Here is a 21,038-nt window from a genome sequence, read left to right on the forward strand (position 1 = left end):
TCTTTTCATAGCCAATAGTCAATAGCTTCCCTATCATGACAGTGGCATATCCCATATGCCAACTAGACATCAATCCCCTCAACCGTGACACCTTTATTCCATGAATACTGCAACAGCCTCGCCACCTCCTCCGCGCTCTCATGGCTAGCCAGAGCAGCGACAAGATACAAACTAGCATCAATACCGCTCGTGACCCCCCCACTGGTAATAAGCCTCAATCCTCCTAGCTTCAGCGCCGCACGTCTCGCGTTACTATCCACCCTTGTCAAGCTCTGCCTGAGACTCACACTGCCTTTTCTAGCCGAGCTCTTTCTACGTGAATCAGGCTTCTTGGCCAGCACGAACGGATTCTCGTCAAGATCTTCGCCAAGATCGAAGCGCGCATTGTTCACCACGTAATTCTCCTCCATCACGTCCGTCTGCTCGAGCGGGTTCTCGCCCCTGCGCGCAGCATCTTTGCACGCGATCTCCAATTTCGTGTAATAGTCTGGATGTGTAGTCGCTGCCAACCCTTGCAGTAGGCCTGCGTGCGCCAGCACAAGCGAGCCGGTCCCGATTGTGAGGAGGGTACGCTCTTTGCTAGGGTCGGAGGCTTGCAGCTTGGCGTAGGCTTGGAGGAGGGGAATGGGTTCGGAGGGGGAGGAGGGAGGGGTGGAGAGGATCTTTTCGACGCCTTTGCCGCCCGGGAGGATCAGGATGTCGTAGTAGTGTAGGTCATCGTGGGCGGTCTTGAAGTTGACGTCTGCTTTGACGGTGAGGCCGGAGGAGGAGGTCACGGCTGGGGTGGGGGCGGCGATGGTGGCTTCGAAGGCTTTGCTGTCTGCACAGGAGTAGGAGCAGCGTCAGCCATAATGCTCCAAGCAAGGAGCAGAGTTGCGGTGCTTGATGAAGGCCTACCAGGGTCTTTCAGCTTCTGGAGGGCACTGCTAAGGACTTCGAGAGGTCCGCAGAGTTCTTGTGCTCCAAAGCCCGGGTAGAGGACGAACAGGACTTGGATCACATCGGCTGGAGCGTCAGTCGTATCGTCTATTGCACTCATTTTGACGGAATTATGAAAGAGGCTACGTGTGAAAGAGAAGCCGCAAGGAGATTCAAAGTACAGGAAGGATTGAGTTTGGGAACACGCGGGGACCCCGCAATCGCTTCATTGAGCTTAGCGCCAGGGCTGACTTTCCGAAGTGTCGATCCTCTGAGGTAGCCCTCTTCCTCATCCCCGTCCACATGATCAGGAAGGCATCAAGAAAGCTCACTGCTCGTGCAAACGTGTATACAATTTCCTCACATCGATGAGGAGTGAGGGGGCTAGGTGTTCCGCCGTGGTCTCTTCAACAGGAAGTGACGCAACGAGCAGAGAGGAGAATGATAAGTCTGAACACTGCAACTCATAGGATCGAAGTGTTGTTTACAATATGTGACGTTCCACTAGAGAGTTCTATAGAAGATCAGCAAGTACAAGACGCGTCGTACAGCTTGTGCAGAGCTTTGAGGATGTCCTCGCTCATGGCACTGCTGACCAGCTCAAAGGAGCGTTCCAGCTACTCACAAGACGTATTGAGGTAGCATTAAACACCATTCAGCATCTTCCAATTGGCAGTCTTTGACCTTACACAAGGCGAGAAGAGAATCCTTGAGGTGGAAGCGGATTCACTCTTAATCCCGCGCTTACAAAAGTCTTCTCGCCTTTTTTGGGTCACCAACACCTGTGATACCCGAGATTCTACCGTGACGAGTAGTCACACAGCGGGATGATCAAAATGACACTTTACTCTTGAGTCTCAGTCCTTACGATCCTTGCTGCAACCTTCGTCATTGACAGGCTTCCTCTTGTCGCCACAAAATGCCGATGCCTATCTGCAGGTTCTTTGTGACAGCAAGTGGATGTAGAAATGGTGACCGTTGTCGTTTTCAGCACGTGATGGACGATGGCCGGACAAGAGGCCGAATTGCACAACCCTTGAATCCTCATCTAGTATCTCATAGCCACGGCGACTCTTCTAATTCGCAAAATGGGGATATATCCACAAGCCTAGCCAGTGTCAATTGTCGCTTCTTCGCTTTAGGGAGATGCCAAAAAGGGAGTCAGTGCCGATTTCACCACGCAGATGCGAATGAATCAAAGCCTAGCGAAGCCCTCATTCAATGGAGAACGGCGCAAGATCAACAACAGGAGCCAAACTCTGGCATTCTGCCCGTCCTTGAGCTAAATGAGAAGGTGAAGTCTATCATCAAAGAGTTAGGAGGAGCCGCTGTGGAATTTGGTGACGGAGCTGCAGTGGTCAACATCAAGATTGCTGCAGCGACGCAAGCTCGTCTGCAAATGAGCAATGTCAACTGCACATGGTTTCGACCCTCTAAATCGGCAATGCTAGAGTTTACATCTGTCACCGCAATGAATGGAGCCAAAGAAGCTCTAACAAGCCCAAATATCCTCAACAGACGTCTTGACTGCAGAACGGAAATCGACAGGACAGAAAGAACGTGGAAATGCCTGATCAGAGTACGTAGTGTGGATACTTCAACGACTTATGGTGACGTGAAGAATGCTTGTGGGGAACACTGGCCAAAGAACGTGACATTCGGACCACCATCATACTCATCAACTCCTGAGGAGATCGGTGAGGCGATACGGAAGTTGCTAGCATCTTGCTACCCAGTAGAGGCCTGGACTTTGACGCCACGCATGGACAGCGTATACGCCACGGGCACAGCAATCTTTGCGAAGCCAGAGCACGCCTCCAAGGCTGTAAAAGATTTTGATGGGTATATGCTGCCCCATTTAGGCGGATCGACGGTCCAGATGTCCTATAGGGTAAAAGCCAAGCTTTCAATATTGACGCCAATGTTCTTCGCGGTGTCGAAAGAACTGCCCAACATAACACTTGGCTTCCAGCCAGAAAGCCCCTTAAGGATCAAAGTGTATTACTCGCCAAACCAGAGAGATCGCTTTACTACGCTCCACATTCAATCCAATTCTACTCAGGATATCAGCAAAGCCAAAGCCAGGGTCGAAATGATACTTCGTGGTCATACAGCAAGAAGTGCAAAAGAGATAATCTGGCATGATTTTTTCTTGAAATCGGAAGGGCTTGCGTACCTGAATACGCTTAGCAAAAAATACGATGTCTACATATTCCGAAATGCAAAGAAGCGCGTCCTGAGTCTATTTGGAGCAGAAGAACAAAAGGCCCTTGCCGAGTCGAAGCTGATTCAGACACTGGAGGACTTGGCTGCTGCTACACATGAGCTCGAGCTAGATTCGGATCTGCCATTCTCTGTCTCCCAGGTTGGTTATCGGCGTATTGTTGCCAAATTCGGAAAGTTGGCCGCAAGACTTAACATGACGAAAACACCCAGGACAATCACTATTCAAGGCTCGAAGCAAGCATTTGAATGGGCACAAGCTACGTTGAAGGAGGCATCCCTAGCGCCTATCAGACCAGTAACAGAGGGAACTGAAGAGTCGTTATGCTCCATCTGCTACTGCGAAATGAGTGAACCATTCGCTATGCCATGCGGCCACCAATATGATCCCGAATGTCTCGTGAGCCAATGTGCCCTCATCGAGCATAAGGACATTCCACTCAAGTGTCTTGGCAACGATGGTCAATGCAACCACATTCTGTCCATAGAAGCCCTCGAGTCGATACTGACTCGAGATCAACTGGACGACCTGTTCGAGCGATCATTCCTCCAACATGTGAGAGCCCGACCAGCCCAATACCAGTACTGCCCTACCGCAGGCTGCGATAACATTTACGAGAAGTCCGATAATAGCAAGGCTTTCACATGCCCAACCTGCGTTAATGTGATTTGTGCAGGCTGCGGATCAGTAACGCATGAAGGACTCACCTGCGCGCAGTATGAGAGCGCAGTTCATGACGGCGAGGACGAGTTTGCGATATGGAAAACAAAGAATAATGTCAAAGATTGCCCCAAATGCGGATTGGCAATCGAGAGGATCGACGGGTGCAATCATATGCATTGTGAAGCTTGCAAGACACACATCTGTTGGAAATGCATGGCCGTGTTTAATACCTCGGACGAAACATACGATCACATGACAGATGAACATGGTGGAGTCTTTGATTTCGTACAGGACGACCTTCCACCGTACGATGCCCAGCAAAGAGAGTATGCTCGCAATGTCGATCGTCCGAATTGGGCTCCAATTGACGATGCCTTGGAAGGATGGTGACACTTTCGATTCCTACATGTTGCCAGCTGCATCAATGAGACATACAGCTCAAGTTTAACACCATTGGGCGGCATATGTGATCACCAATCTCGTCGCAGTTTCACTTTGCCTTCGTCGACCCTGGATCAATCGAGTGATGGCGACCTTCGGCGACCTTCGAGTGGAGACTGGGAGGCAAGGAAATCCTGCAAGCTGACATCCTATCCATAGCCTTTGATGTCAAAGTCTGTCTATCATTCCTTCATAGCGCAGGAAATTTTCCAAAACGGCTTATTGAATTGGAAATCCACCCACTTATGACAGAATACTAGAAAATCCCACTACCTCCTCATCAACCCCCGCCCCACCTTCTCTCTCATTCCTTTCATCCTCGATACGTCTCCACCCCGGTCCCCGTCCCCGTCCCCGTCCCCGTCCCCGTCCCGCTACCACCCTCCTGCACATCCGTCCCATTTCCCCCCTCTCCCTCCACCTCCACCGACGGACCCACCCACCCCAAAAATCGCAAAGCCACCACCCCCTTCGGCCCCAGCACGACGCGCCCACCCATATCCTTCACGAAGCAATTCCGAATAATCTCGAGCGCCTTTTGCACGACCACGGCGGCGGCGAAATAGTCGTCGGCGCTGGAATCGAGGGGTTCGAGGTCGAGCCAGCAGAAAGCTTTGCCTGATTTGCGGAGGTGGGAGAGGGGGAGGGTTTGTGTGGGGATTGAAGGTTTGGGCTTGGGGTTGGGGTTGGGAAAGGCGTCGGGGGAGGTAAGGTTGGGGTTAGGGTTGGGGTTGGGGGTGGTGGTGGTGGTGGTCCAGTGGATATACCCCCCGGTTGTTGATGGAACCATTTCTCGAGGTAAGCGGTGCATTCGCCTATCACCTGGGAAGGCCGGTCCCAAGCGTAGGCCGGGTCGGTGCAGATGCCGCTTGAGTCGACGAGGAGGGAGGAGTTGAGGGGGAGGGAGAGGGCTAAGGAGGTGGTGGGGTGGGGGGCTAGGCTGAGGATGAAGAGGAAGAATGTGCAGGCGAACATGGTTCAGTGTGGGGGTAAGAGCAGATGGTATGTATGACAGCACGAATTGTGGTACCTGCATGTGTCATCTGGTCATATGTCTGGGGATTTTCATCGCTTGCTCGATGCAAGTCCCAACGAGCGCATGGCTGGCTTCGTGTGTGTGTGAGACATTCAGTAGGCGCGTGCACTGGTCGGGTAGACGACTTGGCGCGATTTTCTGGGGAAAACTGTTGGATGGCGGTGACTTTGCGCGCTTCTATTGGGTGCGTGGACGTTCGCATGTCCGTTGTCAGGCTGAGAGTGACATGTTGGGATTTCACTCAATGTCTACCGACTCCGCAAGCAAAGATCTTGCGGGGATGTGGACGCTGTTGATGCAACAATGAATAGATAGGAAGCAGTTTTCACGCTGGGTAGGGAGCGAATGCGTTTTGACGGCTTTTGAGAGTTGTGCTGAGGTCTGGATGTGCTCGTGTGATGTTTGCGAGTAGAAATTTACGAGAAGCACGCCCTCGCCCAGCTGATGTGAGGGTATGATCATGGCCACCCGCAAAGCCTTGGTTTAACTTGCTATGAGATGGTAGCGAAGAGATCACCAGTATAGTGTACATGAAGACATGGGAAATGATGGTGTTGAGCAAATTTGAATGGGAAATTATTCCCCAGTACGGAGCATTCCCATTGGTCAAATATCGCTATCGATTATCCCGCCAAGACGCCAAGACCGCGCCGTCGGGAGGTGGGATTCCGCCACCGTCATGATCCTCCCAAATTCCTCTATGAACAACTCTCCGCTCCCTACTTTTCACTCACTGATGAAGAGTGTTGGATATTCGCGCCCTCATGGCCTTGAACTCAATGACTCTCATAGCCTTGCGGAGGCGCAGCGTCTTCGACACAAAAACGCTATGATACGTGTCACGCATGATGCAGCTGCCCGCAAACTCCATGAGGCGTGCATATAACGACCCCCAATCATGGTCAATCGGCGCCGCCTCCTCCTCTACTTCACCATATTCGTAGCATTCTCCATTCTTTCAGGCTTCGGACTGCACAGACTCCTCCAACCTCGCCAAATCCCCGTCGCAACAACCCCCTCCGCCCCCAAACAAGCCCCCTTCACCGGCTACACCGACTCCCAATGCCCGACCGAAGCCCCCTGGCTCTCGCGCCTCAAGATCCCCCACCCCTACAACTACGCCCGGCGCGACATCGTCGTCCGCGCCCAACCGGGCCTGAAGCGCTCATCCTCAACTCAAATCCCGGGCCCTCTGCACCCCGACTTCGAGCCCATCGAGCAGGACAACACGCACTTCAAACTCGCAAACTGCCTTTCGCCGCTGCGCCTCGACGTCCCCGCTTGGCCCACCACCCACGCCGACGCGTCAATCCTCCTCTTCGGCGTCGTGACCTCCTTGTCCAGGCTGCAGACCAGCATACCGTACTGGGCGCGCTGGCTCTCGTTCACGCGGGCGCGACTGGTCGTGATGATCGTCGGTCCCGACGACCACGCGGCGCCAAAACGCGACATGCGGGCCGCAGAAGCCCAATTGCGCGCCGCGGGCATCGCAGCGGACGTCGTCCCGCCATTGCGCAAAGACCACGGCATGGATCGGCGCTATTTGTCGTTGGTGAAAGTGCTGTATGAGCGGCGCTCGCCGCAGACGCGCTGGGTCGTCGTCATGGACGACGACACGTTTTTCCCGTCGATGCCGGACTTGCTCCGCACGCTGGACACGTACGATCATAATTTGAGCTACTACCTCGGCGCCATGAGCGAGGAGTGGTGGACGGTCGGCCGCTACTCGTTCATGGCCATGGGGGGCGCGGGGATTTTCCTCTCCATCCCCCTGCTGGCGGCGCTGCAGCCGCTCTACCAGCGGTGCCAGGACGAGTCGGGCGCCAGCGCCGGCGATCTCAGGATTTTCGAATGTATTAAGTGGTATGATCCCGCGCACACGCGACTGACGCACGTTCCCGGGTTGTATCAGTTCGATTTCAATGGGGATAGGAGCGGGTTTTTTGAGGGGGGCAGGCAGGCGTTGAGTTTGCACCATTGGAAGCAGGGGTGGTGGGATGAGGGCAATTTGGGGAATGATCGGTTGGGTAGGGAGACTTGGTTTCCGATGGATGCGATGCATTTGGTCTATGATGTGTGTGGAACGTGCTTTTTGCAGAGGTGGCGGGTGGGGAATGAGACCGTGCTGGGGAATGGGTATTCGATCTCGACATATCCGACGGGCGCTTTGGAGAATTTTGAACCGTATAGGGGGTTGGAGAAGTTGGAGGAGACGTGGGGACATCCGGGTACGGTGGAGGGGAGTTTGAATAGTGGTTGGGAGCATTATTTGGGGATTACGAGGCCGATGCTGGAGTTGGAGGTGGAGAAGGTGCAGTGGAGGTTTTTGGACGCGTGGGAGGCGGAGGGAGGGGGGTGAGGCAGTTCTATCATCATTTTGGGCTGGAGGGGGAATTGGATAGTGTGGTTGAGCTGTTTTGGATACGGGAGGAGGAGTTTAAGGGCGTGCCGGAGTAAAGGAGTGTGCTTTATCAATATTGGTCGTGCGGTTGATTGGGTACTGCGTGATTAGGCACCTGAGAAGGACGGGCGACTGGGGAGGATGAGCATTGGGAACCCAGTCAGTGATGTCAGCATCTTTTGGCTGCAGCGATGGATTCCCGTGTTGGAGGAGCGATCTTTGCGCCCAACGCATGAGAATCACGCCAAAGCCGCAATCCTTTCTTGCAGCCTAAACACCCCACCCCGAAGGAAATCTTTGGAATCCCCATCCCCGTGGCAACGACATTTTGGGTTCATGGCTGCCTGCCTGCCTCCGCTAAACCGCATCTTCATCTTCAGCCTTTGATTACATGGTATGGCGGGTGGCGGGCGGGCGGGGCGAATGGCTCTTCTCGGCTATCAACCAATTCTATTGAGTGGAGAATTACGCCGGTGGGGAATAATGGTTTTCTCGATTTTTCACGGTTGTGTACGTGGAAAATCTCGAAGGGATGGGGGTGGATTTTCACAGGTGTATGTAGAGAACGTAAAGGTTCATGTGGCGATTGGCGTTTGGCGTTCGGCAGGAGTGGGGTGGAGATTTTTGCGACGGCGTGCAAACGTTGGCGATGTGCAGGTGATGGGGACGGAATAGTCTAAGTAAGTTTTGGTAAGTACGCACGCATGTTAGATGAGGGGAGAATAGCCTGGTAGAGGGAGTGCCAAGATATCAGCGATAGATATGTGTTTCCTAATTTGGATACTTCAAGCCTCACGTCTCCACATGTTCAGCTGTGGCGTTTGATCGACATTCTCCACCGCCGGGTTTTGGCGTCTGGTTCGGCTTTTCATTGTATCACAGGACAAGAAGTGGAGCTGAGGCTTGCGCTCTCAAGATGGCGGTGGCACATCCCAAGGGTGTCCTCGCTTCGCGGTTGTTGTCCGGTTGTTGGCACGGAGAATAGTCAAAGCCACGATTCTCGGCGGAGGTATAAGAAGACTTCTCGGTGCTTTTGGTTCTTTCTTTCTTTCATCTCACTTCCTGGAGCAACTTTCATCATTTGGCATTGCCCACGCTCATTTCTCTTCTTCGTCTTCTCATCTCATCTCATCTGCCATCTCCATCCTACCAATCCCACCCTATCGCATCACAACACAATACCATGTCAGCTGCAGCCCAGCACATGAGAGGTGGATACAGGCATACAATTCAGGTAGGTCCGAATTCTCGTGTGTTGAATTCCCCCTGCGACTGGTCAAGCCGGTGTGCCCAGCATGTGGCTGCATGTATGGCGGTGGTTCAACTCTATCAAAGCCGACGATGGGGGGTCCCCTGAGAGTGAAGCGTTTCGCTACCTACGTGGTCCAGCCAGGCTGACAACCCTACGGGCTTCTCATTTAGGCATCACAAGCGAATCACATCCAGATCGGTATTGAAGGGAGAGAAGCAACTGGATTCTAGGTAGGTTTGAATTCTCTTGTGCTGAATTCCTCCTGCGACTGGTCAAGCCGGTGTGCCCAGCATGTGGCTGCATGTATGGCGGTGGTTCAACTCCATCAAAGCCGACGATAGGGGGTCCCCTGAGAGTGAAGCGTTTAGCTGCCTACTTAGCCCAGCCAGGCTAATTCTCCTACGGTGTTGCGATTTAGGTATCCTAAGTCTCCAAACCACCTTCCGATCACTCTCGCCATGATCTCCCGATCAACATCAGCAACTTGATAGGTAGGTTCGAATTTGCTTTATCAGTAATCCCCTCCTCAGCAGGTCAAACCGGTGTGTCCAACATGTGGCTGCATGTATGGCGGCGGTTCGACTCCGTCAAAGCCGACGCAAGGGACACTGGGAGAGTGAAGTGTCCATTTGGAAGCTACCTACATAGCCCAGCCAGGCTAATCCTACAAGGTGTCATCTAGGTATCCCGCATCAATGCCCCGATCCAGCTCTCAGTCAAGCTCCCGATCAGCAGCGAAAGAAAGAAATTCAATTATGTAGGTTTGAACTTGTCTTGTGCAGTTTTCCCCCGGCTGCGTGTGTCTGATGTCGGTTCGATTCCGACGAAGCCGACCGGAGGGGGACTGGGAGAGTGATTGCTTTCCCTTTTGAGGGCCTTCGGGGTAATTAAGCTCCCTATGCAGCACAGCCAGGCTGACATCCCTACGGATATCATCTAGGTATCTTCTCTTCGACCGGCGAGTCTCTTCGACAAACCATTTTCCTCCATCATTATCAATGTCAAAGCATGTAATCTCAATCAGGTAGGTTCGAATTCGTCTTGTTACAGTAATTCTCCCCAACTGGTCAAGCCGGTGGTGCCCAGCATATGGCTGCATGTATGGCGTTGGTTCGACTCCAACAAAGCCGACCGTGGGAGAGGCTGGGACAGTGAAGCTCCCGCATCTGGGCCTTAACAGGGTAATTAGCTACCTATGCAGTCCAGCCAGGCTGACGTACCTATGGACTACAAATCTAGGACTATTCCCCAGGAACGCCTCTCTACCACCGACGCTTCCCTCATCGCCGCCGTCATCTCCCAGCCCGAACGTGCACAACCCCCGTTGATGCAAGCAAATTCGGGCTTCCCTGGCGACGAAGATGGTTCGACCTTCCATGTCACGAGCGCTAACACGCGCCGAGTACACCTTGATATTGTTGGTGAAGCTTTAGGTATGATGTATAAACATTTCTTCCCTAGTCGTTGGCTATTCTGGTCTTTCCTTCGCGGTCCATGCCGTTGTCGGACTTGTCCTACCACGCGCGCCTTGCGCAGGAGCTGAGACATGCCACCGCAGTACTCTCACACTCATTCATTTGATCTTTCCGTTCTTCCACCGATGCGAGGGCAGAGTACAGAACGACGCGCTCAGGCGCTAGGTAGGAATTTCGCCATGGAAGCGAAAACCTGTCAACTCCCGAACGGACATGATACACAGCACTGCAAGCACACACACCAGAGTCCAAGGGTTGACTACCACCTCATTATTGAGACGACATGACGAATTCTTGCGAGGGTTTGATCGGACGCGTCCGTCATTCTGGGTTGTGGTGGCTGTGCCACACGGCGCAGGGTTTCAAGGTATACGAAGACTTTGACTTCAATAGCAAGCCACATATCTTCATTTAGAGGAGACCAGCACTATTTCATCCATTTGATAATCCTTCTTTTCGACATCCTGATTTGTGTTTTACGCAAAATGGAGAAGGTGCTTGTATTTGTCTCCAAACTGGTTTTAAGTGAGGAAAATAGATCTCCGAAGGCGAGAAAAACGTCAAGATGACTGAACGCTCCAATCCCGAGTTGCACCGTCAATACGTCAGGGCTTCATATAGCTTCAAAAGCTGAAAGACACCGTAGCCTCGCGGTCTGCGATTGCATGCTACTAGCGGGTGCACCATGATTATCCCAAGTCGCTCCATGGACATGCGCCACCTCTCAAAGTATACTGTATCTGCAGCCTTCATAGTGATTACACTCCTGGTATATCTTCAGGGCTCACCAAATCTTTATGCGCACCACACAAGACCTGATTCCTCCTTCCATACGACTGCAAAATCGCATTACCATGAGCACTACCACCATAACGACTCCGCAGAAACCGTGGGGAAGGAGCCATCAAACGAATTTCCTGACCTTAAGAACTTCAATGAAAGTAGATTGGAGTCCAGGCCTTATAAGCCTTATCCAGCCTACAACAGTGCTGAATGGCGCAAGAGGTGGCAAGGCTCTCATCGCGCTTGCGTTGGACCGAGAGGTGTGGAAGTTAATGAGAATCCTGCTGATATGCCCAAAGCATACCGCATACAGGAACCTCGTAAGCGCTGGGATATCATCACGCGTACTAGGCTAATCTTCAGCAGTGACTCTCCCGGAGCCAGTCTTCGGGTCGTACCATGAAAGCGGGCTTGACGCTGACCACTGCTTTGACCGATACAGCCGCCTCGAGAGCTACGGCTTCCACGGAAAGAAAAAGAGAACGAACGCGTCAATGAGTGTGGATTGGTCGAAAGTCGACTGGGGGAGTCTTCAGCATAAATGTTTGCTTCGCAACGAAGACCGCTTCTGCCACATCCCCAGTCCAGATGCCACCTTGACGCGCCTTCGCGCGCCGCAATCCGCCAACGAGCTCGGCGCCCACCAAGCCCACAACAAGCACCAACAACACCCCGCAGCCGCCCAGAAAGACAAAAAGTGCAAGAAGCGCACCGCCGTCGTCCTGCGCGCCTACCAAGAAATGACCTACACCAAAGACCTCAGCATGCAACTCCGCGCCCTCATCTCCGAGCTCTCCCTGCACTCGGGCGGCGAATACACCGTCTTCCTGCTCATCGAGATCCGGCACGCGCCCAAACTCCTCACCTCGCCGACAATATACAAATTCGCGCTACACGCCTTCGTGCCGCGGGAGTTCCACAACATAACGCTGCTGTGGAGCGTCCCCTCCTTCACGCTCCCCTGGTACCCGGGCACAAACCAAGCTTTGAATCAAATGCTGCATATGGACCAGCCCTTGCAGCTCTTCGCGCACCTGCATCCGCAATTCGACCATTTCTGGATGATGGAGCTCGATGTGCGGTATACGGGGCATTGGTACGATTTGTTCGCGAACGCGGACGCGTGGGCGCGGAAGCAGGCGAGGAGGTTGCTGTGGGAGCGCAATGCGAGGTTTTATATGCCGCATTTGCACCGCTCGTACAAGGAGTTTGGCGAGCTTGTCGCGAATCAGACGGTCGATGGAGGGGTGTGGGGCGCGCCTGCTTCCACTACCTCGAGCTTGGATCCAGAAGGCCCGACGCCGCCTTATCCCCATCCTGATAATGATACGGATTATGAATGGGGCGTAGACGAAGATGCGGGTTTCATCTCCTTCGCGCCTATTTTGCCGGGGCCTAAAGATCCCACGAATCCGGATTGGGGGATTCAGAAGGGGTTCGCTACCCCAAATTCTAATGATTCTGCTCCGAGGACTTACTACCTCGATGCTACGCCCGCCGTGCGTTTTTCCCGCGAAATGCTGGGGATTATGCACGCCACTACGCGCGACTATGGGGTGGATATCCTGCCTGAGATAGGGCCGGCCACATTCGCGTATCTGCATGGGCTGAAGGCCGTGAGTTTTCCATTGCCGACGTTCTATGATCCTGTGGGTGAGGGTCAGCCAAGGACGTTGGAGGAGATAGAGAGGGGTTTTAATGCGCAGGGCGTAAGGAACACGCCGTGGCGGTGGGGGAGGGGAGATCGGTGGAACGCCGTATTTGCAAGATTGACGTATGCGTGGGTGATAAGTAGGTGGGAGCAGTTCGGGACGGGGATTTATCGGTGGTGGATCCATGGGAGTGAGGTGGGGACATTAGGAGAGAAGGGTAGGAAGGAGGGGAGGGGGAGGTTGTGTTTACCGGGCGTGTTGATCCATCCGGTTAAGGAGGGGGATGTGAGCGGTGTGTAGGTGGAGCGGAAAAGGCGTCCGGCGTGATGAGAACGAGCCGCATTGCGGAGTGAGTAGAGGAGACGTTTTGCCGCGATGAAGATGAATCGCCATGTGAAGTGTGAGATTAGGCGAATGTTGTTGCCGTGGAGTTACATCTGCCAGAAGTCCGCGATGTGCTCGACCACTGCGTCAGCCTGCGTCACAGGAAAACCGTGATCGCCTGGTACGGTCCTAATATCCAGTTTCTCACGCTTCCCTTGCCGGGTAAACATCTCTGCCATCTCAACTCCAACCTCCGACCGGTTCACCACTTGGTCGTCCTCCCCAAAGATCACGAGAAGCTTCGATATGCCAGACTCCGACGCCCCGAGCCGCGCGATGACTTTCTCCCACTCAGCATGCTGATGCATAACCGGCGCATTATTAAGCGTATCCAACCAGCTGTGAACGCAGCCGTGATGATTATCAAATTGCCACTGTGCCATAGCCGGAAAATCGAGCTTTCCCACGGAAGTCTCCTCCTTCGTCGACGGCACGTCCACACCCATTTCGCCCTTCAAATCACTTTCTTGCGCTGTACCATTCACGTTCACGCCTAATGTCAGACCTGCCCGCCGCCGTACATACCATGCTGGCGCAAACGCGTGATATTTGAATATCGGGGCCAAATAATCGCCAGGCAGAATTCTGAGAATGCCTGCTGGGCCAAGCAGGATCATAGAGTCGATGAGTTCGGGGAAGGCGGCAGTGAAGGACATGGCTATGCCGCCACCAAGCGAGAAACCGAGTAGAGCGAAGCCTCCGAGCGATTTGCCGGTCCAGGGGATGGAGGATGAGGTGATTGCGTAGAGGATTTGTAGGTGAAACAGATGGGCGTTGTGGGTGGCGTGGAGAGGGCTGGACGAGTAGCCTCGTCCCCAGAGATCTACATGTTTGGTTAGCTAAGGGATGTTCCCTGTATTTTCCTGATTACATGATTCTAGGGTTTTGATATTGGTGCAGTAGAACGCGATTAGCGCGCAGAATGTCGAGGTGATGATTTACGTACCGAGTAATAGTACCCTGCATCCACGAGCAACTAATTCCTGCGCGATAGAGCTGAATATGGGAGAAGGCGTCCAATCTCCATGTAGAAACATCACTTTTCTGCCATCCACAGGTCCCCATTCATATACCCGAAAGCTTCCGTGAGGAGTCTCTACATCTCTAGCACCTGGTAGTAAACCGGGTGGGTATGGCAAAGCACTTATTTCGTTCTTAGTGAGGTGAGGGAGTTGTGTCTTAAGGGGCGATGGGATGCATGTCACATCTTCACGGCGAGAGGGAAGCAATTTTCTCAGCTGGTTGATTGCAATCAGGCCAATTGCCGCGGCGCCAATAGCCTGTGTGGCGTATCTTGCGATCTCAATGAGCTTATCCGTGTCAGATGGCATAATGAACAACGTTGTCCTGGTTGTAAGATGAGTGTATGAACAATTGACTACTCGGGTCCGAAGAATTGAGGAGAGGAATTCGGACGCCAAGACCATTTATTTCCGGCCATGTTGAGCGCTTGAGTCCGGAGCATTGCTATCTCCAGCTATCGCCTCCCCACTCTTACAACTGATATTCATACGTTGCGAGCATTTTGTACATTGGGAAAGCTGCAGAAATTTGCGGGGTAGTGAAGCCAATCGAGGTTCATAGGTCTTGCCGCGCCGAAAGGCATCCAGCTTTGACCATCCATCACGAGGTCATTAGGTTTTCCTACGTCTTCTATGCTCGACTCGACATTGTTCAGCCAATGGAATAAGTGAACATTCGCCGCGAGGCTCTAAGTCCACCTAGCGACAGACTGAATAGTTGAAATGGTACAAAGGCTCATATCATCTTGGGATTGACCTAAAGACCAGCGTCATGGGCCCCTCAGAGTCACGTCCTCAAGCATGCCACAATTGCCGACGTCGGCGCTTGAAATGCGACGGATCTCTTCCACAATGTCTGAAATGTAACAAGACAGGTCAAGAATGCCTTGGATACCAGCGTTTGTTTCGCTGGGAAAAAGGCGTCGCTAGTCGTGGGAACTTGGCCGGTAAGACCTTTGGACAGGTGACTAAGGACCAAGTAAGCCGCAGACATCTAAGACTTAATTCATCGTCTCCTGCCATTTCCTGCAGTCAATCAACCTCTTCTGGGAGTACTGAAACATTGCCACTTGATTTTCTAATGGATCCTTTGGTTCAAGACTTGGATCAGGGAGCGCGACATTACTTGCTTTACTGTGAGCTCCATTCGCATCATAACGTTGGCACTGACACTTATGGACTTTGTACCACATAGTTGCTGGTGATGTCTGCAGAGATCTCGTCCTCTACGATACACCTGGACACAATCCGTTTCGCGAGCTTGTTCCCATGACGCATCAGCATCCAGTTCTCCTTCAAATTATCATCGCGAATTCAGCGCTGCATATGTCAAACCGACGCTCGAAATACTCGGCCATTGACAAATTGGCTCATTCCCTTCGCAATCGCACAAACTCACAAGACTCTTCATCATCTGATTTGTCCGCAATCCCACAAGCAGACCATGAAAGTGATGCGCTTGTGGCTAAACAGCGGGCTCTTTCTTTACTCAAATATTCTCTCACAAGTATACCCTCAGCAAATACCGAGGTCACTCTAGCAGCAGTACTGTTGTTCATCGAATTCGAGCTTATCGACTCCGGACGGGACAGCTGGAGGCACCACATCGATGGTGCGAGAACGATTATTAGAACACTTTTATCGCCAAACGTATTGACGCAGGCTTTCAGTAGTCCATTACGTCAATATTTGATATCAAATTGCTTGGTGTATATATATCGATCCTAAGCCACTATTATTCATACATACTGACCAATTTCACACCAGCTTCGACATTCTCGGTTCAACACTCACGAGCCAGAGACATCTTATATACGACAACATTTTCCCGAAAGACACCCTATCCCTGCTTCAGGACACAGAAGGAAACCACTGCTCTTCATTCCCCAAGATCCTCCTCCATCTAATGCAAACAGCCTCTCAATTATCTCAACCCAGCCTCTCGCCCACACACTTCTCAACGGAATCCCAAAACAAGCAAATTCTGCTCCATCTCCTCTCCACCGCAAAATCGTTCAATCCCCTCTCTTGGGCCATCGATCTCCAGCCTCGTTCGCCCGCCCCCGACGACATCATTAACCGCACACACATTGCCTCTGCCCACCGTGCCGCCGTATGCATCTATCTCTCTCGGATGTTGCTCTCCCTCTACCCACATGTGCAACTCTCCCATGATCTCGAATCTTTGGTTGAGGACATCATGATGCCTCTCTCATTCATCCTCTCAGATACCGAAATGTTCAAAGCAATAGCCTGGCCAGCATTTGTCGCGGGAGCAGAGACGAGGGATCCTAAAAGACGGGAGTGGGTGAAGGGCAAATTTCACGATTTGTGGGAAGTCCAACCATGGGGAGTGATAAGAGGAGCATTGAAGGTGTTGGAGGAGATTTGGGAGAGGAGCAAGAGTCGAAAGCCTGTGTTGGATCTTGAAGGTGATATAGTGAATAATGAGAGGAGTGGTGGGGATTGGATCGCTGAATTGAGGGTTACGGGTGTTGACTGGCTCATCATTTGAAACTCATCAGCTTCAATCCACCGCGCCGCTACGATATAGACTTCACCCCAGAACTTCTACATCTGACCGACTATCTTACAGGCCGGCGTCCTCGTCCGACCTTCTATCATACCGCCCCGCTTCCGTCTCTGCCTCTCTCATCAGCTCCTCTCTCTCCTCAGCAGTCAACTCACTCGTCGCCTTCGGCACCCTTCCCCAAATGCCCAGAAGCAGCAAAGCGGCCGCTCCCGCGCCAACGCCAAACCAGAACGTATTCTTATAACTTCTCCCCAGCCCGACTTCCTCAACAGTTGCCGACTGGACGATGTCCGCGAGTCCCAAAACAACCGCGACGCCCAATTGCAGCACCGAGTTGATGACTCCGCCCGCCAAGCCCTGCTGCTTGGCAGGAAACGTCGTCGTGATGAACACCGTCATCAAGATCGTAGATAGATCAATACCGATCGTACTCAGAATTGTCGCCGGGAAAATGAACTTCCAATAAGTGTGGTTTCCGTGGGGAGGAAGCAGAGCGAGTAGGAGTTGCGCGCCCAGCGCCCCCGCGCCAGAAATCACGAGGAGCACCCGTCCTGGCACGAGGTGCAAGATCAACCCTTCGAGGATGCTGAGGAGCAGGCCTGCTACACCGAGGGGCGTGTACCAAGCGACTACTTGGAGAGGGGAAGCGCCGAGAAAGTTCTGGAAATAGAGCGTGCCGTAGACGGAGAAGATGCCCCATGTGCCATACAGGAGGAACAAGGCAATGAGGAGAGGCGTCATGGATTGATGAGTGGTGAAAATTGAGGCTGGTAGGAGAGGATTGGGGGAGCGGTACTCGATATATATGAAGGCGAGGAGAGAGAGGAGACCGAGTGAGAAGGTGAGGGGAATATACGGCGTCGACCAGCCGCGCGGGGCATGCGCAGATTCCGTAATGGCAAAAACGGTGAGAGTCAGGGCGACAACGATGCTCACAGCACCGGGATAGTCCATCCTCGTCCCAGTCCCATTCCCATTTCCCTGCTGCGACGGCTGATGCGGGATCGAAAAGACCGAACATACAAGCGTGACAGCAGTAAGAATGCCGCCAATCCAGAAATACCAGCCCCAGCGCAAAAACTGCCCGACAACCCCGGCGACAAAAATCCCGCCAAAGAACCCAAATACCGCCGAAGTCCCATAGATCGCAAAAACCAGATTCTTCCTCGGCCCAGGCCTATACACCGACCCCATCAGCGCGACGGCCGTGGGCAAAAACGCCGCCGCGCCCAACCCCTGGCACGCGCGGCAGAAATCCAGCATTAGCGGCGTGACACTGAATCCCGCAACGACGCACCAGATGAGATGCCAGAGCAGGCCGTAGATGAAGACGGGGTAGGGGCCGCAGATGTCGCCGAGTCGGCCGAAGACGAGCAAGGTGCTGGCGATGGCGAGGGAGAAGGCTGTGGCGGGCCAGACGCTGGAGGCGGGTGGGATCGAGAGGGAGGAGATGAGTGTAGGGAGTAAGACGGTGAAGCCCGATACGAAGTATTCGGTTAGGAATTGTGACATTGTTATGCTGAAGATGAAGGAGATTTCGCTGAGGCGGGTGGGGAAGGTGGGGGGGCGAGAGCGGCCGAGGTGGGTGATGTGGGATTGGAGGGGTTCTTCTGTGGGTGGTGAGGGGGTGTGGGCGATGGTGGTGATGGCCTGGTTGTTTTGGTTTGAGGTGTTGCGGCTGTGGATTTTTGGGGGAGGGGATGTAGTGGTGTTGCTTAGAATTGGGGATAGAGTGCGGGGCATGCTTTTTGCTTCTTGTTCACCAATTGCAGGCGAGGAGACGATGGTCGGGAAGTCAAGATCTGGAGATATCAAGGAAGAGGAGCCTTGCGCGAGAAGACAACAAAGAGCATCTGTGGTCGTACTCAACAGGGAGTAAGGATTGGGGAAGAAACATCGAGTCCACAACAACGTTTATGTCCACTGCAGATACTACATTACCTTTTACCCCAACCCTTGCTGTTAGGTCTATATGTCAGCAAAGCACAATGACGATAGCGACCATCTTCCAAGTACACATTTGAAATCCCCAACATCAATTCCGATTGCGAGGCTAAGGACCAGTCTTGTGTCTTGGCTGCCTATTTGGGAGTAAGTCGAATTGAGCGGCTGAACCCTGATTGGCTCGATTAAGAACAGTGCTTTGAGGTATCGAATCATCCATGATGCTTTAGTGCACGATCATGTCTTCACGTTGAGTGTGCGGTAGCTTCATTAGTTATGGGTGGGGGTCTCTGTGAGGGTCTTTGAAAGCAGCAAGACTCCGGGAGATAAGGACATGTTGGGAATGGTGGAAGATTGGCTTTGGATATGAATTTCATGTTCTTCAAAGCGCTGGCGGGTGTTTACGTCAGATCACGTTGTTTTGCAGTAGACAATGCGAGTGAAAGGTCATAAAGGAGAGACTTTTCAAATTATATGCGTCAGAGGAAAGCATGTAGTGATGCGGGCAGAAATTGGGCTTTGCGCCAAGATGGCTTAAATCCGATGGTCTTGGCTAAACTCCGGGGAGAAATGAAATTCCACAAAATCTCGACTTCCTTTTTCACAACATCCTGTGATGAAATATCGATGCTATCCATCTAAGATATACATGCATACCGGTCTTGAAGTGTTCGTAGAAGGGAAGGTATCTTGTTTTGAATACGACCGAGACATACGGAACAAATGACCTAGAACGATGTGGCTGGTCACAATAACGCAACGAGCACAGACGCAGTCATTGTCGACGCAAATATCTTCGCTGGTATGAATCTTTAAGAACTTATGATGAATTTGAATATCTTTGTACACCGGCAACCTCAATTTGGGAATCTGCCGGTCTGAGTTTTCTGCCGTATTATTACCTGTCCGATCTCTTGAACCTACGAGCCGGGCTGATGTCAGCAAACCTTTCATTTGATTTCAATAAAAGAGGTACCTACGGTTGGACAAGCCACGAAGTCAATGACGCATTCAGTGCTTCACCCAGGTTATCAATGCTCTGATCCAAACCATCAATATCCACAGTCGAACCATCGGGGTTAAGCAGTTTTTGCGGCGGGCCGCTGATCTGAGTACCGGGTTTCGCGAAATTAGGTACACCAGGAGCTTGTGCCAGATTGACACTGGCCCGCATATCGTAAGATTCGTTCAGCAAGGAGATCATGGGTTCCAGGATGGTGGCCTTGCAGTCCTGAGCCGAAGGCGGTGTGACTGCGCCGAGACCCGGTACATACACGCTGATCAGACAACCTTCTGAGCCTTGGTCTTTGGCGACTTCATAGCCCCACCACCATTTGCCTTCGTAACCCGACGTGGGGAAGGAGGCTCGAGCAAGGTCGGTGATCTTGCAGATTCTTTCGACCGCGGGCTCGCATGTCGTCATCCACCATGAGTTGTTTTCCGCACGTGTCCACCCGTTCAAGTAATGGAAATCCTGGCCACTGTTGCCTTGTTCGTACCATGAGAGCTGTATGTCTTGTGCATCAGCGACCTTGTCCACGGCTATACCCCAGACATGGGCGGTGTCGGTATCGGTGATGGATAGTGGTGGATAGCAGTCACTCTCTGGAGTTGTACCAGGTGGACGCGTCGCACAATCTGGGGCTGCAGGTATAGCCGCGTTGATTGGTGAAGTGAAGCCGGAGGTAATGAGATGGGCCAGAAGATGCGTCAGGACTAAACAATACATGTTAAGATACGATGATCAAGGATTTGGGAGAAATGGTTTGACATCGGTTTAATTGCTTGCTTCAATTGAGGGAAGTCATTAACAAGCAAGCAGACATGACTTTTGTCTTCTCTTTTATATTCATTATCGGCAAGCCATACTCAAGTGCAAACAAGGCTGCCATTCGGCGGCTAAAACAAGCGGAAGGCTTGCGGAAGGCTTGAACTGCGCATATTAGAACTTCCCGACCGAATGGCAAACGATCATGATCCTCAGCAGCACGCAATGAGTGGTGGTAGCCAGAGCAAGAGCACAGACGTGACTCAGGGGAAAGAGAAACGTCTAAGATCCTTCGAGCGGTGCAGCCATTAACGTGGTCAATGGAAAGCCACACATAAACGACCAACCCATTCAGCGCTTGACGACGGATCTCTCATGATATGATCTACAGATGAGCAAGTCAAATCGACCAACACGCAGTAAGACGGAGTCTGCGATGCTGAAATCCGTGGCTAGGATTCAACATGACTCGAGAATTGCGCTTTGCGACTTGTGGTACAAAGACTGATCGGCCGTTCCTACCTGGCCAAGTGAAAGCAACG

General features: G+C 52.5%; 9 protein-coding genes across 9 annotated transcripts; 4 read left to right on the plus strand and 5 right to left on the minus strand.

Moving 5' to 3' along the window:
* Positions 1–62: 62 nt before the first annotated feature.
* Positions 63–1,039, minus strand: KY384_001282 (uncharacterized protein; the record flags this gene model as incomplete). The annotated part of the gene is made up of 2 exons (XM_044809813.1): positions 63–820; positions 898–1,039. 2 exons carry the CDS (start codon positions 1,037–1,039, stop codon positions 63–65), a joined length of 900 nt encoding a protein of 299 aa, XP_044672825.1.
* An 876-nt stretch (positions 1,040–1,915) lies between these two features.
* On the plus strand, positions 1,916–4,195 carry KY384_001283 (uncharacterized protein; the record flags this gene model as incomplete). The annotated part of the gene is made up of 1 exon (XM_044809814.1): positions 1,916–4,195. One exon carries the CDS (start codon positions 1,916–1,918, stop codon positions 4,193–4,195), a length of 2,280 nt encoding a protein of 759 aa, XP_044672826.1.
* A 364-nt stretch (positions 4,196–4,559) lies between these two features.
* KY384_001284 (uncharacterized protein) lies at positions 4,560–5,036 on the minus strand (the record flags this gene model as incomplete). The annotated part of the gene is made up of 2 exons (XM_044809815.1): positions 4,560–4,661; positions 4,686–5,036. 2 exons carry the CDS (start codon positions 5,034–5,036, stop codon positions 4,560–4,562), a joined length of 453 nt encoding a protein of 150 aa, XP_044672827.1.
* Positions 5,037–6,180: 1,144 nt separating this feature from the next.
* On the plus strand, positions 6,181–7,641 carry KY384_001285 (uncharacterized protein; the record flags this gene model as incomplete). The annotated part of the gene is made up of 1 exon (XM_044809816.1): positions 6,181–7,641. The coding sequence occupies one exon, from the start codon at positions 6,181–6,183 to the stop codon at positions 7,639–7,641; it is 1,461 nt and encodes a 486-aa protein (XP_044672828.1).
* Positions 7,642–11,095: 3,454 nt separating this feature from the next.
* Positions 11,096–13,145, plus strand: KY384_001286 (uncharacterized protein; the record flags this gene model as incomplete). Its single annotated transcript, XM_044809817.1, has 2 exons — positions 11,096–11,513; positions 11,560–13,145. The coding sequence occupies 2 exons, from the start codon at positions 11,096–11,098 to the stop codon at positions 13,143–13,145; spliced, it is 2,004 nt and encodes a 667-aa protein (XP_044672829.1).
* A 131-nt stretch (positions 13,146–13,276) lies between these two features.
* KY384_001287 (uncharacterized protein) lies at positions 13,277–14,560 on the minus strand (the record flags this gene model as incomplete). The annotated part of the gene is made up of 2 exons (XM_044809818.1): positions 13,277–14,052; positions 14,443–14,560. The coding sequence occupies 2 exons, from the start codon at positions 14,558–14,560 to the stop codon at positions 13,277–13,279; spliced, it is 894 nt and encodes a 297-aa protein (XP_044672830.1).
* A 1,597-nt stretch (positions 14,561–16,157) lies between these two features.
* Positions 16,158–16,766, plus strand: KY384_001288 (uncharacterized protein; the record flags this gene model as incomplete). The annotated part of the gene is made up of 1 exon (XM_044809819.1): positions 16,158–16,766. The coding sequence occupies one exon, from the start codon at positions 16,158–16,160 to the stop codon at positions 16,764–16,766; it is 609 nt and encodes a 202-aa protein (XP_044672831.1).
* A 75-nt stretch (positions 16,767–16,841) lies between these two features.
* On the minus strand, positions 16,842–18,948 carry KY384_001289 (uncharacterized protein; the record flags this gene model as incomplete). The annotated part of the gene is made up of 2 exons (XM_044809820.1): positions 16,842–18,586; positions 18,846–18,948. The coding sequence occupies 2 exons, from the start codon at positions 18,946–18,948 to the stop codon at positions 16,842–16,844; spliced, it is 1,848 nt and encodes a 615-aa protein (XP_044672832.1).
* A 756-nt stretch (positions 18,949–19,704) lies between these two features.
* Positions 19,705–20,457, minus strand: KY384_001290 (uncharacterized protein; the record flags this gene model as incomplete). The annotated part of the gene is made up of 1 exon (XM_044809821.1): positions 19,705–20,457. The coding sequence occupies one exon, from the start codon at positions 20,455–20,457 to the stop codon at positions 19,705–19,707; it is 753 nt and encodes a 250-aa protein (XP_044672833.1).
* Between the last annotated feature and the right edge of the window lie 581 nt (positions 20,458–21,038).

Source organism: Bacidia gigantensis (assembly GCF_019456465.1).
Source record: "Bacidia gigantensis strain McMullin 20006 chromosome Unknown contig_132, whole genome shotgun sequence".
Lineage (NCBI taxonomy): Eukaryota > Fungi > Ascomycota > Lecanoromycetes > Lecanorales > Ramalinaceae > Bacidia > Bacidia gigantensis.